A 13,404-nucleotide genomic window follows, 5' to 3' on the forward strand; every position below is an offset into this window, starting at 1 on the left:
CCTAAATTCTGCCCACTCAAAAACACCAAACAAGAGGCCATTCACAGTAGATTGTGCAGAGCTTCACAAAATGATTGTTCGTATTTGTATGCTTTGATCAGCCATAAAATAGTTGTTTAAATCATCATTAGGCTTCAGAGTCACTGTCCCAGTCAGATGAGCAGTAGCACCTAATCCCCCTCTAGTGACGTTTCAAGGTATCTACAGACTTAGGCAAAAATCACTGCAACAGTTCACACTCAGTTCACATTTACAAGGTTCTCTTTACAATCATACAGACCAAACTCTACATTTTTAAAAAGTGAAATCTTAGATTCTATAGCACAAAAAAAGGCATCTTTCAGATAAAAACTATATGCTTGCCAAGCCACTATGAACTAATCCTTTTTATCCTTATTTTCTTAACAAGGACCATATCCTATCAAGATGTTCTTCCTTAACAACCTGTTGAATTATTACTTAAGATATGGTATTTGAATATGCCCACTCTACTGAAGCTAGATGGCCTCCAAAGATTTAGTTTCACCTTTGTAGGGGATCCTCCTACCTGTGGAAGGACTAGTTAATATACTCTACATTTCAGATTCTATACTTCTCCACAGGTGTGGACTTAATCAGTTCTCATTCTTCAGACCTCAGATGTTTTAAGGTGACACCTTCATAGGAGAAAGGAAATCTTCTCCCCCTTCAATTTTCTTTTCATTATTTCCTTTTTCACATCATGTCTGAATGTCCACATTCATAACAGTCCATATGTATATTTCAGCTTTTGTGGACAAGAACAGTGGTCTACTTACCACTGACAAGTGAGTTGAACAGGTCATCAATCTAAAGCATGCTACAGTTCAAAAAATCTCCACAGATAGATATATGTAATCTGAAATTCACAAGGTTGTTAGATTCACTCCACCTCCTTGGAGGATGATAGCAGCTGACCAGAGTGCCTAATCTTTGATCCAATAAATTAGATAAATTCAACAATGGTGAATTTAAAGAGAGGCTTGTCAAGATCTAAGTAAGACAGTCCAGTAAAATATTGAGTATACTGACAGTGGCCTAGGTTGTCTTCTTTTCAGAAGGACCAAGAACTGGACAGTCAGAATTCAAAGCATCTATGGATGCTTGCCTAAATAACAAAGGAAGCATGAAAAGCAAATGACTATTTAAGGACAGTGTCTATTGTTTGGAGAAGATGTACCTGAAGTTATTTGGTTCGTTACTATTAACATTTATTGTACAGTGGGGCCTAAGGACCACATCCAGGATGTCTAAATTAAACAGATCAATACACAAATTAGTACTGAGGTAATGGAAGCAAATTCAGTCAACCTGGATGTGTCATGAAATGAGTAAAAAGTATTAATATAGGAAGCCAGCAACTAAGTATTCTCTCCAAAGTTTTCAAGACTTAATGTTTTGTTATTCAGATCAGTAGGCTGAAGCTTTTCATTCTTTGGACCATCACAACCAGAATACTGTATTTAACCCAAGAAAGAAAGAAAGAGAAAAAAGGTCCACAAGATCACAATCTTACACCAATGAAAGCTTGCTGGTTTCTGATTCAAAGAATGACAGACATGAATCTACTTCTCTTGCAATCAAATCAAAATTCACTTAAGTGTCTTTTTTTCCCATCTTGTGCTGAAAAGCACTTCCTCAATCTAGGTCCTCAGAAGGAAGAATCTACTTCTGGGTAATTCTGTTTGCTATATTACTAATATTCTCTGGTCCTACAACAAAACCTTATGGCAAGACATAATACCACCTAAGCAAGGAGATAAAAGAATAATCATTCAAAGCCTGTATAAAGGAATCAGCCAGTCCACTTTTATATAAGTAAACAAACTTTTAGAGGAAATAGTAAGTAGTAGTAAAGATCCACATAAGAAGGAAAATATCACTTGAGAGAACAACCTTAAGAGAAAGAAGCTAGATTTTTTTTTGAAGGTGGAAGCAAGACTGCAACAAACAGAATTACCAGTTACTGTACTAGTTTTCCCTTCTTGTATATACTCTTTCCCCACCTGACAACATATCTGACAGTAGGCAGTAACACACAGAGAAGGCTTATATAATGAGAAGCACTAATATAGCCATATGAAAAAAGATTTTCACTACATAAAATCAGAGATCAAAGGTAAGGTAGAGAACTGCCAATATTACTCTGTCTGAAGACTGTTGTAACCACATCTCAAGATCATGATGCTACAGTATAAAAGAGGGGGACCCAGGAACAGACTGGCATTTCCCATGATTAAAGGGACAGCCTTTTGATACATTGTGAGATCTGAAATCTAGCTGAGTACTTCTCTCTGGATGAAAGATAGGACAGGATCCTGAAACTTATGGGCAAACCCAAACTGTACAAAAAGTTAGGTAAAAGTTAGACAAGTTTCTCAACCCTTTAAACAGCTAGACAATAGAAAAGAAAACAAACGCCAGCAAGGCTACATCAAAAGAAAACTGTACCTGCACACAAAACAAGAAGAGAACCAAAATTCACTAAGTGAAAATACAAGCAGAGAAGGTTCCCAATCAAAGACATATCTACTTCACCAGTTAACGAATATGTAACCCTGCTGCTGGCTGATCAAGTGATTAAAGAGGAGGAGGAGAAAGAATAGCCTCACTCAAGTGGAAGAGCTGGTCAGAACATTTCTGATTAAACGTTTTACTGTCAAAATATGCTGTTCTGTCAAAGGCAAAACATGTTGCAGAGAAACATAGATTTCTTTGAAGTTGTGGACAGGAAGCCTTTCAGTTGGATTCTGATCAAAGAAGATCCCGCCCTGAATTGAAAATGTGACCCTTCTCATCTGAAAACAGATAGACAATTCCACTTAGCAAAAACAATCAATAGGTTTGTCAAGGTTCCTTCCCCACCCTGAATGCTAGGGTACAGATGTGGGGATCTGCATAAAAGACCGCCTAAGCTTATTCTTACCAGCTTAGGTTAAAAACTTCCCCAAGGCACAAACTTTGCCTTGTCCTTGAACAGTATGTGTTTTACCAAGCGTTTTAAACAAAGAAGAGGGAAAGACCACTTGGAGATGTCTTCCCCCAAAATATCCCCCCAATCCTTACACCCCCTTTCCTGGGGAAGGCTTGATAAGAATCCTCATCAATTGGTAAAGGTGAACACAGACCCAAACCCTTGGATCTTAAGAACAATGAAAAGTCAATCAGGTTCTTAAAAGAAGAATTTTATTTAAAGAAAAGGTAAAAGGATCACCTCTGTAAAATCAGGATGGTAAATGCCTTACAAGGTAATCAGATTCAAAACAGAGAATCCCTCTAGGGGTTACAAAACCTTAAGTTACAAAAAGACATAAAAACAGCAATATACATTCCCTCCAGCACAGCTTATTTTACAAACCATTAAACAAAAGAAAATCGAACGCATTACTTACTAACTTTACAGAAGTTGTAAGGCTTACACTCCTGATCCGTTCCCGGCAAAATCATCACACAGACAGACAGACCCCTTTGGTCCCCCCCCCAGATTTGGAAGCATCTTGTCCCCTCATTGGTCATTTTAGGTCAGGTACCAGCGAGGTTATCTTAGCTTCTTAACCCTTTACAGGTGAAAGGGTTTTGCCTCTGGCCAGGAGGGATTTTATATCACTGTATACAGAAAGGTAGTACGCTTCCCTTTATATTTATGACAAGGTTTTGTTCCAATGCAGAACAAAAAACAAATTTCAAATGTCTGAAAGTTGTCGTGAAATGAAATGGTCATTCTCCATCCAGCTCTGCTTAGTAGATCAAATAAAGAAAACATAGCCCCAGTTCTGTATGAGTGCATGCCACAGGGGACAGTTGTGGATCCCTGTGGGTTGCCCAGCCTCAGGAGAAGTTAAAGTAGGTCCCCTCCAGTTATAACTTACTTACACCACCAGCATGAGGTCCATAACAGACCTTATGCCAGAGGAAGGTACATTACTAAAAGTGCCGTTTCTTTGATTTCTAAGTGAAGAATGTAGGACCATATCCACTGGTAGCCCTATAAAGACATCAGAAGGAATTGTGTCCTTATGGGCAAGTAGTACAACCCTTTGTGCTAAGAACTTGGACTTCAAAAAGCAGATGGTATAGTCATATCATACGATGATGATGATAACACTCGCTCCATTCCATTAGTATCTTGGGAGGATGTTAAGCAACAGCTACTAAAGTTAGACATTTTTAAATCAGCAGGTCCAGATAACTTGCATCCAGGAGTTTTAGAAGAACAGGCTGAAGAGCTCGCTAGACCATGAATGCTGATTTTTAGTAAGTCTTGGACCACTGAGGAAGTTCAAGAAGACTGGAAGAGAGAATGTTGTACCAATATTTAAAAAGAGCAAAGAGGATGACCTGGATAATTATAGACCTGTCAGTCTGACACCAATCCCAGGCAAGATAATGGAGGAGCTGATATTGGACTCAATTAATAAAGAATTAAAGAAAGGTAATTACTAATGCCAATCAACATGGATTTAAGGCAAATAGATCCTATACGACTAACTTGATACCTTTTTTTAAATGAGATTACAAGTTTGTTTGATAAAGATTATAGTTTTGTTAGAATATGCTTAGATTTCTGTACAGCACACATCATCTTGATAAAAAACTAGAATATTAAATTAACCATATTTTAATGTTAATCCATATTAAATGGATTAAAAGCTGGATAACTCATAGGTCTCAAAATGTAAATGTAACAGGGAAATATCATTAAGGGGGTAGGTTTCTAGTGGGATCCCACACCGACTGGTTCTTGGTACTATGCTATTTAACCCTTTTATCAATGGACTGAAGAAAACATAAAACCATCATAGATAAAGCTTGCAGGTGACAAATTGAGTGAACAGTACATAATCAAGGCAACAGGGTCACTGACACTGGGTGGCTTGGTAAATTGGGTGCAGGATAGCAGAGAATGCAGATCACACATACAGGATGGGAGATGCTATTCTGGGAAGCAGTGACTCTGTAAAAGATAGGGGTAAGGGGGGGTTTACATAATCAGAATGCTCACTACAACACTATGACCAAAAGTAGAAGTTATTTTACCTCTGTATTTGGCACTGATGTGACCACTTCTGGAATGCTGCTTCCAGTTCACGTGTCCACAATTTTAAAAAGCTGCTGATAAATGGGAGAGGGTTCAGAGAAGAGCAACGAGAATGATTAAAAGAGAAGAAAACATACTCTATCGTGATAAACTCAAGATGATCAATCTATTTAGCTTAACACAAAGAAGGTTACAGGGTGATTTGATTACAGTCTACAAGTACCTACATGGGGGAAAAAATACTCGATAATGGGTAACTTATCTACTCGATAAGTTTATGGAGGAGATGGTATGATGGGATAATGGGATTTTGGTAAGTAATTGATCTTTAAATATTCAGGGTAAATAGGCCAAATCCCCTGAGATGGGATATTAGATGGATGGGATCTGATTTACTATAGAAAACTCTTTCCTGGGTATCTGGCTGGTGAATCTTGCCCATGTGCTCAGGGTTTGGCTGATTGCCATGTTTGGGGTCGGGAGGGAGTTTTCCTCCAGGGCAGATTGGAGAGGCCCTGGAGGTTTTTTTGCCTTCCTTTGTAGCATGGGGCATGGTTGACTGGAGGGAGGCTTCTCTGCTCCCTCGAAGTTTTGAACCATGATTTGAGGACTTCAATAGCTCAGACATAGGTGAGGTTTTTCATAGGAGTGGGTGGGTGACATTCTGTGGCCTGCGCTGTGCAGGAGGTCGGACTAGATGATCAGAGTGGTCCCTTCTGACCTTAGTATCTATGAATCTATCTATGAATCTATGGGCTCTTCAGACTGCCACAGAACGGTATAACATGATCCACTGGCTGGAAGTTGAAGCTAGACAAATTCATATTGGAAATAAGGTGTAAATTTTTTGAGTGAGTGTAATTAACCATTGGAACATCACTGGCAATTTTTAAATCAAGATGTGGATGTTTTTCTGAAAGATCTGTTCTAGGAATTATTTGGGGGAAGTTCTATGGCCTGTGTTATACAGAAGGTCAGACTAGATTATCACAATGATCCCTTCTGGCCTTGGAACCTATGAATTTATGGTTTCCCAAAAGAACAAAAAGTGATCTATGAGCCCAAAACTTGCATCCACATAGCCTTCAAAAGAGTGAACCCAGGAGAGAGACTGGGCAACAGTTTAGGGAGGCAGAGCTGAGTCAGGAAAAAACTAATCTGCCTTCAAAAAGACATAGGTCCAGAGTCAGGGACTGATCTTGAAAGGATGCCAACAATCTACAAGCCCTCTCCCACAAAATGGAATATAATTACAGGCTCTTCAGGCCTCAAAGCAGAACTATCTTCTACTTCCCTCCCTTCCTCCACCCCCACCTTAATATCTTCACTCTTCCCACGCGCTTTTGTTTTTCCTCTTGGATCTTATCTTCCAAGAAGGATCTAGAGAAGAAGAAAAAATGATTAAACAAGTTGCATTAAGGGGATGGAAGAATGAGGCTGCACTTTATGCTCCCTATTGAAAGGGCAAAAGATGGAGATAGAAATGGATGGGGCTCGTTCCTTGACTTTTGGTTGATATAATTTATCGTCTCTTTTCCTAGTAGTCAGAGGCATAATGGTTACTTTATTGATTTGCTGTAGGATGAAGAGAGGGACGATGATAGATATATTAAATAAACAAAACTGGATGGATGGATGGACTGTCCATCCTAAAGTATTATGTAATTTACTCAATAATTTATATGAAGACACACTACAAGATATTTTGCTTGGCAACATTCTTCAGAGAGAATCCAGATGCCATTCCACCCTCAGGAATTCCACAGGTCCATTGTACCACTAGGAATTATCAGAGAAAACTCAAGAAGAAAATTCTATGGGAGCATCCAAGATGTCATCCATTTAATATCTACCACTGGCATGACCTTAAGAGCTGGTCCAATGGTTTTAGAAAAGAAATCAATACAGTTCATAAGGTCTTGCAATAACTCATTTTTGAGCCTTTCAAATTGTTGTTTTCTTTGACGCACAAAAATAGCAATTTTGTTTCATCAAGAAAAACTGACTTACCTTTCTAACAAGATCAGTATATACAATCTAAAAAAAATGGCTTAACTATACAGGTTGACACTTTCTGCTTTGGGAATGTAATAAATGAAATTCTCATACTCACCAGCAACCATACACCACACAACAGAACCACTAACCCAGGAACCTATTCTTGCAACAAAGCCCTTTGCCAACTGTGTCCCCCCACATATCTGTTCAGGGGACACCAACATAGGACCTAATCACATCAGCCACACTATCAGAGGCTCGTTCACCTGCGCATCTACCAATGTCCCTCTGCCATGTACACTGGTAAAACTGGACAGTCTCTACGCAAAAGAATAAATGGACACAAATCAGATGTCAAGAATTATAACATTCAAAAACCAGTCGGAGAACACTTCAATCTCTCCGGTCACTCGATTACAGACCTAAGAGTGGCTATTCTTCAATAAAAAAAACCTTCAAAAACAGACTCCAACGAGAGACTGCTGAATTGGAATTAATTTGCAAACTGGATACAATTAATTTACGCTTGAATAGAGATTGGGAGTGGATGGGTCATTACACAAAATAAAACTATTTCCCCATGTTATTCCCCCCCATCCTCCACTGTTAACAGACGTTCTTGTCAACTGTTGGAAATGGCCCACCTTGATTATCACTACAAAAGGTTTTCTTCCTCTCCCCCGCCTCCCCCCCACCCCCGGTAATAGCTCATCTTAAGTGATCACTCTCCTTACAGTGTGTATGGTAACACCCATTGTTTCACGATTTCTGTGTATATAAATCTCCCCACTGTATTTTCCACTGAATGCATCCGATGAAGTGAGCTGTAGCTCACAAAAGCTTATGCTCAAATAGATGTGTTAGTCTCTAAGGTGCCATAAGTACTCCTTTTCTTTTTAATGTCATCAGTGTCTCAAAACTTGGGAATTTTAGCAGAGATGTCCTTTGAAAGGAAAAAATTTCAAGGCCATGGCAAAGTACATGGATTTCCCTTTTTTCCCTGGGTACAGTTCATCAATCTTGCACTAAGGAGACTGATCTCAGATAGAAGCTGCCAACACAACCTATCTACCTGGAAATGTGGGATGTCAACCTGCCTTTTGGGAGGTCAATAAGAATTTTGCCATTGACTTCTGTGAGAGTGAGAACAGGCTCTTAGCTTCGGCGCATTCTTCTGTACCAACCCAGGAATTTTTTCATACACTGGCTGATTTTATTTCAGTGCAGTAAGCAGTATGACCCAAATCAAAAATGTTTCATTTTTAAAAAATAAGTTCCAGAAATAATCAAAACAGGAGAGGAATCAAGTAGTAGTATATACTTTTGTGTAACAGATTTGTTTTTTCAACCAAACACAGGGAACCTAGAAGTTGGTATACATTAGAAATCAACATAAGAATGGCCATACTGGGTCAGACCAATGGTCCATCTAGCCCAGTATCCTGTCTTCCGAGAGTAGCCAATGGCAGGTACTTCAGAAGGAATGAATAGAACAGGCAACCATCAAGTGATCCATCTCTGTCATTCACTCCCAGCTTCTGGCAATCAGAAGCTAGGAACATCCAGAACATGAAGTTGCATCCCTGACCATCCTGGCTAATAGCTACTGATGGACCTATCTTCCAAGAACATATTTACTTCTTTTTTGAACCCTATTATAGTTTTGGCCTTCACAATATCCCCTGGAACGAGTTCTACAGACACTATGTTGTCTGAAGTGCTTCCTTATGTTTCTTATAATTCTGCTGCCTATTAATTTTATTGGGTGACCCCTGGTTCTTCTATTGTGTGAAGAGGTAAACACTTCAGTATTCACTTTCTTCACACCATTCATGGTTTTATAGACCTCTCTCATATTCCCCCCCCCCAGTTGTCTCTTTTCCAAGCTGAAAAGTCCATCTTTTTAATCTCTCCTTATATGAAAGCTGTTCCATACTCCTAATAATTTTTGTTGCCCTTCTCTGTACCTTTTCTGCTTCTTATACATCTTTTTTGAGACAGGGCAGCCAGTGCTGCGCGCAGTGTTCATGGTATGGGTGCATGATGGATTTATATAGTGGCATGATATTTTCTACCTTATTATTTATCCCTTTCCTAATGGTTCCTAACATTCTCTTAGCTTTTTTGACTGCTGCAGCACATTAAGCAGATGTTTTCAGTGAACTGAATCCATGACTCCAAGCTCTCTTTCTTAAGAGATACCAGCTAATTTAGATGCAATCATGTTGTATGTATAGTTGGGAATTGTGATTTCCAATGTGCATTACTTTGCATTTATCAACTTTGACTTTTATCTGCCATTTTGTTGCCCAATCACCCCATTTTGCTAACTGTTCACAGTCAGCTTTGGACTTAAACTATCTTGAGTAATTTTGTATCATCTGCAAACTTTGCCACCTCACTGTTTACCCCTTTTTCCAGATCATTTATGAATATGTTGAATAGCACTGGTCTCAGTACATATCCCTGGGGGACACCACAATTTACCTCTCTCCATTCAGAAAAAGGACCAGTTATTCCTATCCTTTAGTTTCATGTCTTTTAACTAGGGCTGCTAAATGATTTAAAAAGTAATTGCAATTAATCATGAGATTAAAAAAAAAGTTGTGATTACTCACAGTTTTAATCAAATTGTTGTTAATAGAATACCAATTGAACTGTATTATAAATATTTTTGGATGTCTTTCTACATTTTCAAATATATTGATTTCAATTACAAAGTATACAGCGCTCACCTTATATTTTTTATTACAAATATTTATACTGTAAAAACGAAACAAAAGAAATAGTATTTTCAATTCACCTCATACTGTAGTACGTAGTACAGTACTGTAGTGCAATATCTTTATCATGGAAGTGCAATTTACAAATGTAGAAGTTTTTTTTAACTGCATTCATAAACAAGACAATGTAAAACTTTAGTGCCTACAAGTCGAAGCATGATGGGGCACACAAATGTTTAGCATATCTGGCACATAAATACCTTGCAATGCCGGCTAAGACAGTTTCCAGTGACATTGTAAATAATAAGCGGGCAGCATCATCACCCATAAATGAAAACTTGTTTGTCTTAGGAATTGGCTGAACAAGAAGTAGGGCTGAGTGGACTTGTATGAGGTGAACTGAAAAGTATTACTTTTGCTTATCTTTTTACAGTGCAAATATTTGTAATAAAAATAATATAAAGTGAACTCTGTACACTTTGTAATCTGTGTTGTAATTGAAATCAATATATATTAAAATGTAGAAAATCATCAAAATATATTTATAATATATTTCAACTAGTATTCTATTGTTGTTTAACAGTATTAAAACTGCAATTAATTGTAACTTTTTTTAAAATCTAGTTAATATGTTTTGCGTTAGTCGCAAGTGGTAGCTGCGATTGACAGCCCTACTTTTAACTAGTTAGGGATCCATGACAGGACCTTCCCTCTTGTCCCATGACTGCATACTTAAGAGCCTTTGATCAGGGACCTTGTCAAAGGTGTTTTGTAAGTCCAAGCACACGTCTATTGGTCCCCTCAAAGAATTCTAACAGATTGATGAGTTATGATTTCCCTTTACAAAAGCCATTGACTCTTCCCCAACAAATCGTGTTCATCTATGACTGATAATTCTGTTCTTTACTATAGTTTCAACCGATTTAACTGGTACTGAACTTGGACTTAATGGCCTGTAATTGCCAGGATCTCTCCTTGAGCCTTTTAAAAAAATGTGCGTCATATTAGCTCTCCTTCAGTCATCAGGTACAGAACCTGATTTAAGTGATAGGTTACATACCACAGTTAGTAGTTCTGCAATTTCATATTTGAATTCCTTCAGAACTCTTGGGTGAATGCCATCTGGTCCTGATGACTTAAATTGATAAGTTAAATAGTGTTCCAAAACCTCCTTTATTGACATCTCAAATCTGGGACAGTTCCTCAGATTTCTCTTCTAAAAAGAATGGCTCAGATGTGGAAGAATCCCTCACATCCTCTGCAGTGAAGACTGATGCATAGAATTCATTTAGCTTCTCCGCAATGGCCTTACCATTCTTGAGTGCTCCTTTAGCACCATGATCATCCAATGGCCCCACTGCTTGTTTGGCAGGCTCCCTGCTTCTGATGTACTTAAATATTTTTCTGTTAGCTTTTGAGTCTTTGGCTAGTTGCTCTTCAGATTCTTTTTTGGCCTGTCTAATTCTACACTTGACTTGCCAGATTTTCTATTTTTCTCCATAGGATTTAACTTCCAATTTAAGGATGCCTTTTTGCCTCTACCTACTTTTTTTACTTTGTTGTTTAGCCATAGTGGCACTTTTTTGGTTCCCTTGCTATGTTTTTTAATTTGGGGTATACATTTAAATTGAGCCTCTATAGTGGTGTGTTTTAGAAGTTTCCATGCAACTTGCAGGCATTTCAGTTTTGTGACTGCAGCTTTTCATTTCTGTTTATCTAGCTTCCTCATTTTTGTGTGGTTCCCATTTCTTTAGTTAAATGCCATTGTGGTGGGCTATTTTGGTATTTCCCCCCCACACACACACACACACACACACGGATGATACATTTATTTATAGCATGATCGTTAAAACCGAGCAATTCAGTTACACTCACATCTTGGACCACGTCTTGTGTACCATTTAGGACTAAATCAAAAATTGCCTCTCCCCTTGTGGGTACCAGGACTAGCTGCTCCAAGAAGCAGTCATTTATGATGTGTTGAAACTTTAACTCTGCTTCTCATCCTGAGGTGACATGTACACTCAGTCAATACGAGGATAGTTGAAACCCCCTATTACTGAGTTTTCTATTTTCGTAGCCTCTCTAATCTCCCTGAACATTTCACAATCACCATCACCATCCTGGTGGTTGGCAGTATATTCCTACTGCTATAAATCCATTCTATTGTAATTACAAGTTTAAGATTCTAGCTACTACATCTTCTTCCCAAAAATTACTTTTATCCCCAACCCTACATTGCTTCTGGATCATCTGTACCTTCAGTTTCCCCTAGGAATGGCTTGAAGTCCTCAAATGTCCCTTCTTCCTCCTTTTTCTCATTAGATTATATAGAAAAAAAATCTGGAAACAAATCTGCTCTACTGCCGTTAGAAAGCCAACCCTGTTGTATTTGTGGCATCTTTTGCAGATACAATACCTCTGATTACATTTGTTCCATGTTTCATCATCTTACTTCTCTTTCTATTTAGTAGTAATCTATGCAAGAAATCACTAAATCTCTAGGTTTGAAATGAAATAATAAACCTCCCACTAGTCCTCCCCACAGCGCGTGTGCACATGTGCACAAGCGCGCTCTCTCTCTCTCTCTCTCTCTCTCGTTATAACTAAGCACACTTAACCCATTCAAAGTTTGTAGCAGATTAGAAGAATGTTCATTATTTTAAGAATTAAAGATGCATTAGATTATTGTAATTCCATCAGATTCCTTTAAGTAATAAATAACCTTCAGAGGGATGCCATTTACAAAGACAGCTGCAAGGACAAAAATAACCTATACCATCCAACTTGTACTGTATGTAAAATAGATGTTTATGATATGGCAACAGAATGTGTACATTACACACACACACACACACACACACACACACACACACACACACACACACACACACACTTAGAGTTCTATATCCACAAGTGCTTTAAGTACACACAATTCAAAATAGATTTTACAAAAATATCACAATATTTTACAGATCCATTTATACTTAACAAAAGTTATTTCTGTCTTTACCAGCTGTTTTAAAAATGTGTGAAATCTGACCTTGTGCCACTACAGTGACTTTGTGATCACCGGGGAAAGATTATACTAAACTGCTGATGTGTTATTTGTCAGGTTAAAAAAACCCAAGCACTTGATTTTTAATTTCACTGAATAATTACTCTGATTTATAAGCCCTATGATTTCCCTGCCCAGAATCTTTAAAGAAAGAGTTCATTAAGGTTTCCCAAATAGCACACATTAGTAGTTCTTCGCTTGTATTTATTTTTAAGGTTTAATATTTGAAACAAAAGATTAAACAACAGATACAATACCTGAAGAAGGTCACTGAGGTCAAGTAACATGTCTGTGAAAAAGTCAAGGAATATAAATGCATGTAAAATTTGATAATTTGATTAGCAACTTTATAAAAGGAGAAATAAAATCATTTACATATGGCAGTGCAGGAATATGGATTAAGTAGTCTGATCCAGCATTCCTGCTAAAGAATCATTGTTTTCAGCTCCTGAGTAAGCCCTGCCTACCCTCACTATGGAACACAAGGTGCCATTACAAACAAGGTTTATATGTAAAAGAAGTATCTCTAAAAAGACAAGGAATCCCTTGAGGAATGAGCTAAGACTACA

General features: G+C 38.0%; 1 protein-coding gene across 4 annotated transcripts in view; it reads right to left on the minus strand.

Moving 5' to 3' along the window:
• Positions 1-13,404, minus strand: part of BRF1 (BRF1 RNA polymerase III transcription initiation factor subunit) — a 225,665-nt gene that overhangs the window by 135,484 nt on the left and 76,777 nt on the right. For all 4 annotated transcript variants that reach the window (XM_038404984.2, XM_038404982.2, XM_043517889.1 and 1 more), the window contains exon 4: positions 13,093-13,124. In XM_038404984.2, the coding sequence (XP_038260912.1) occupies positions 13,093-13,124 (32 nt within the window). The remainder of the gene's footprint in view (positions 1-13,092; positions 13,125-13,404) is intronic.

This window comes from Dermochelys coriacea, chromosome 6 (genome assembly GCF_009764565.3).
Source record: "Dermochelys coriacea isolate rDerCor1 chromosome 6, rDerCor1.pri.v4, whole genome shotgun sequence".
Taxonomy (NCBI): Eukaryota; Metazoa; Chordata; order Testudines; family Dermochelyidae; genus Dermochelys; species Dermochelys coriacea.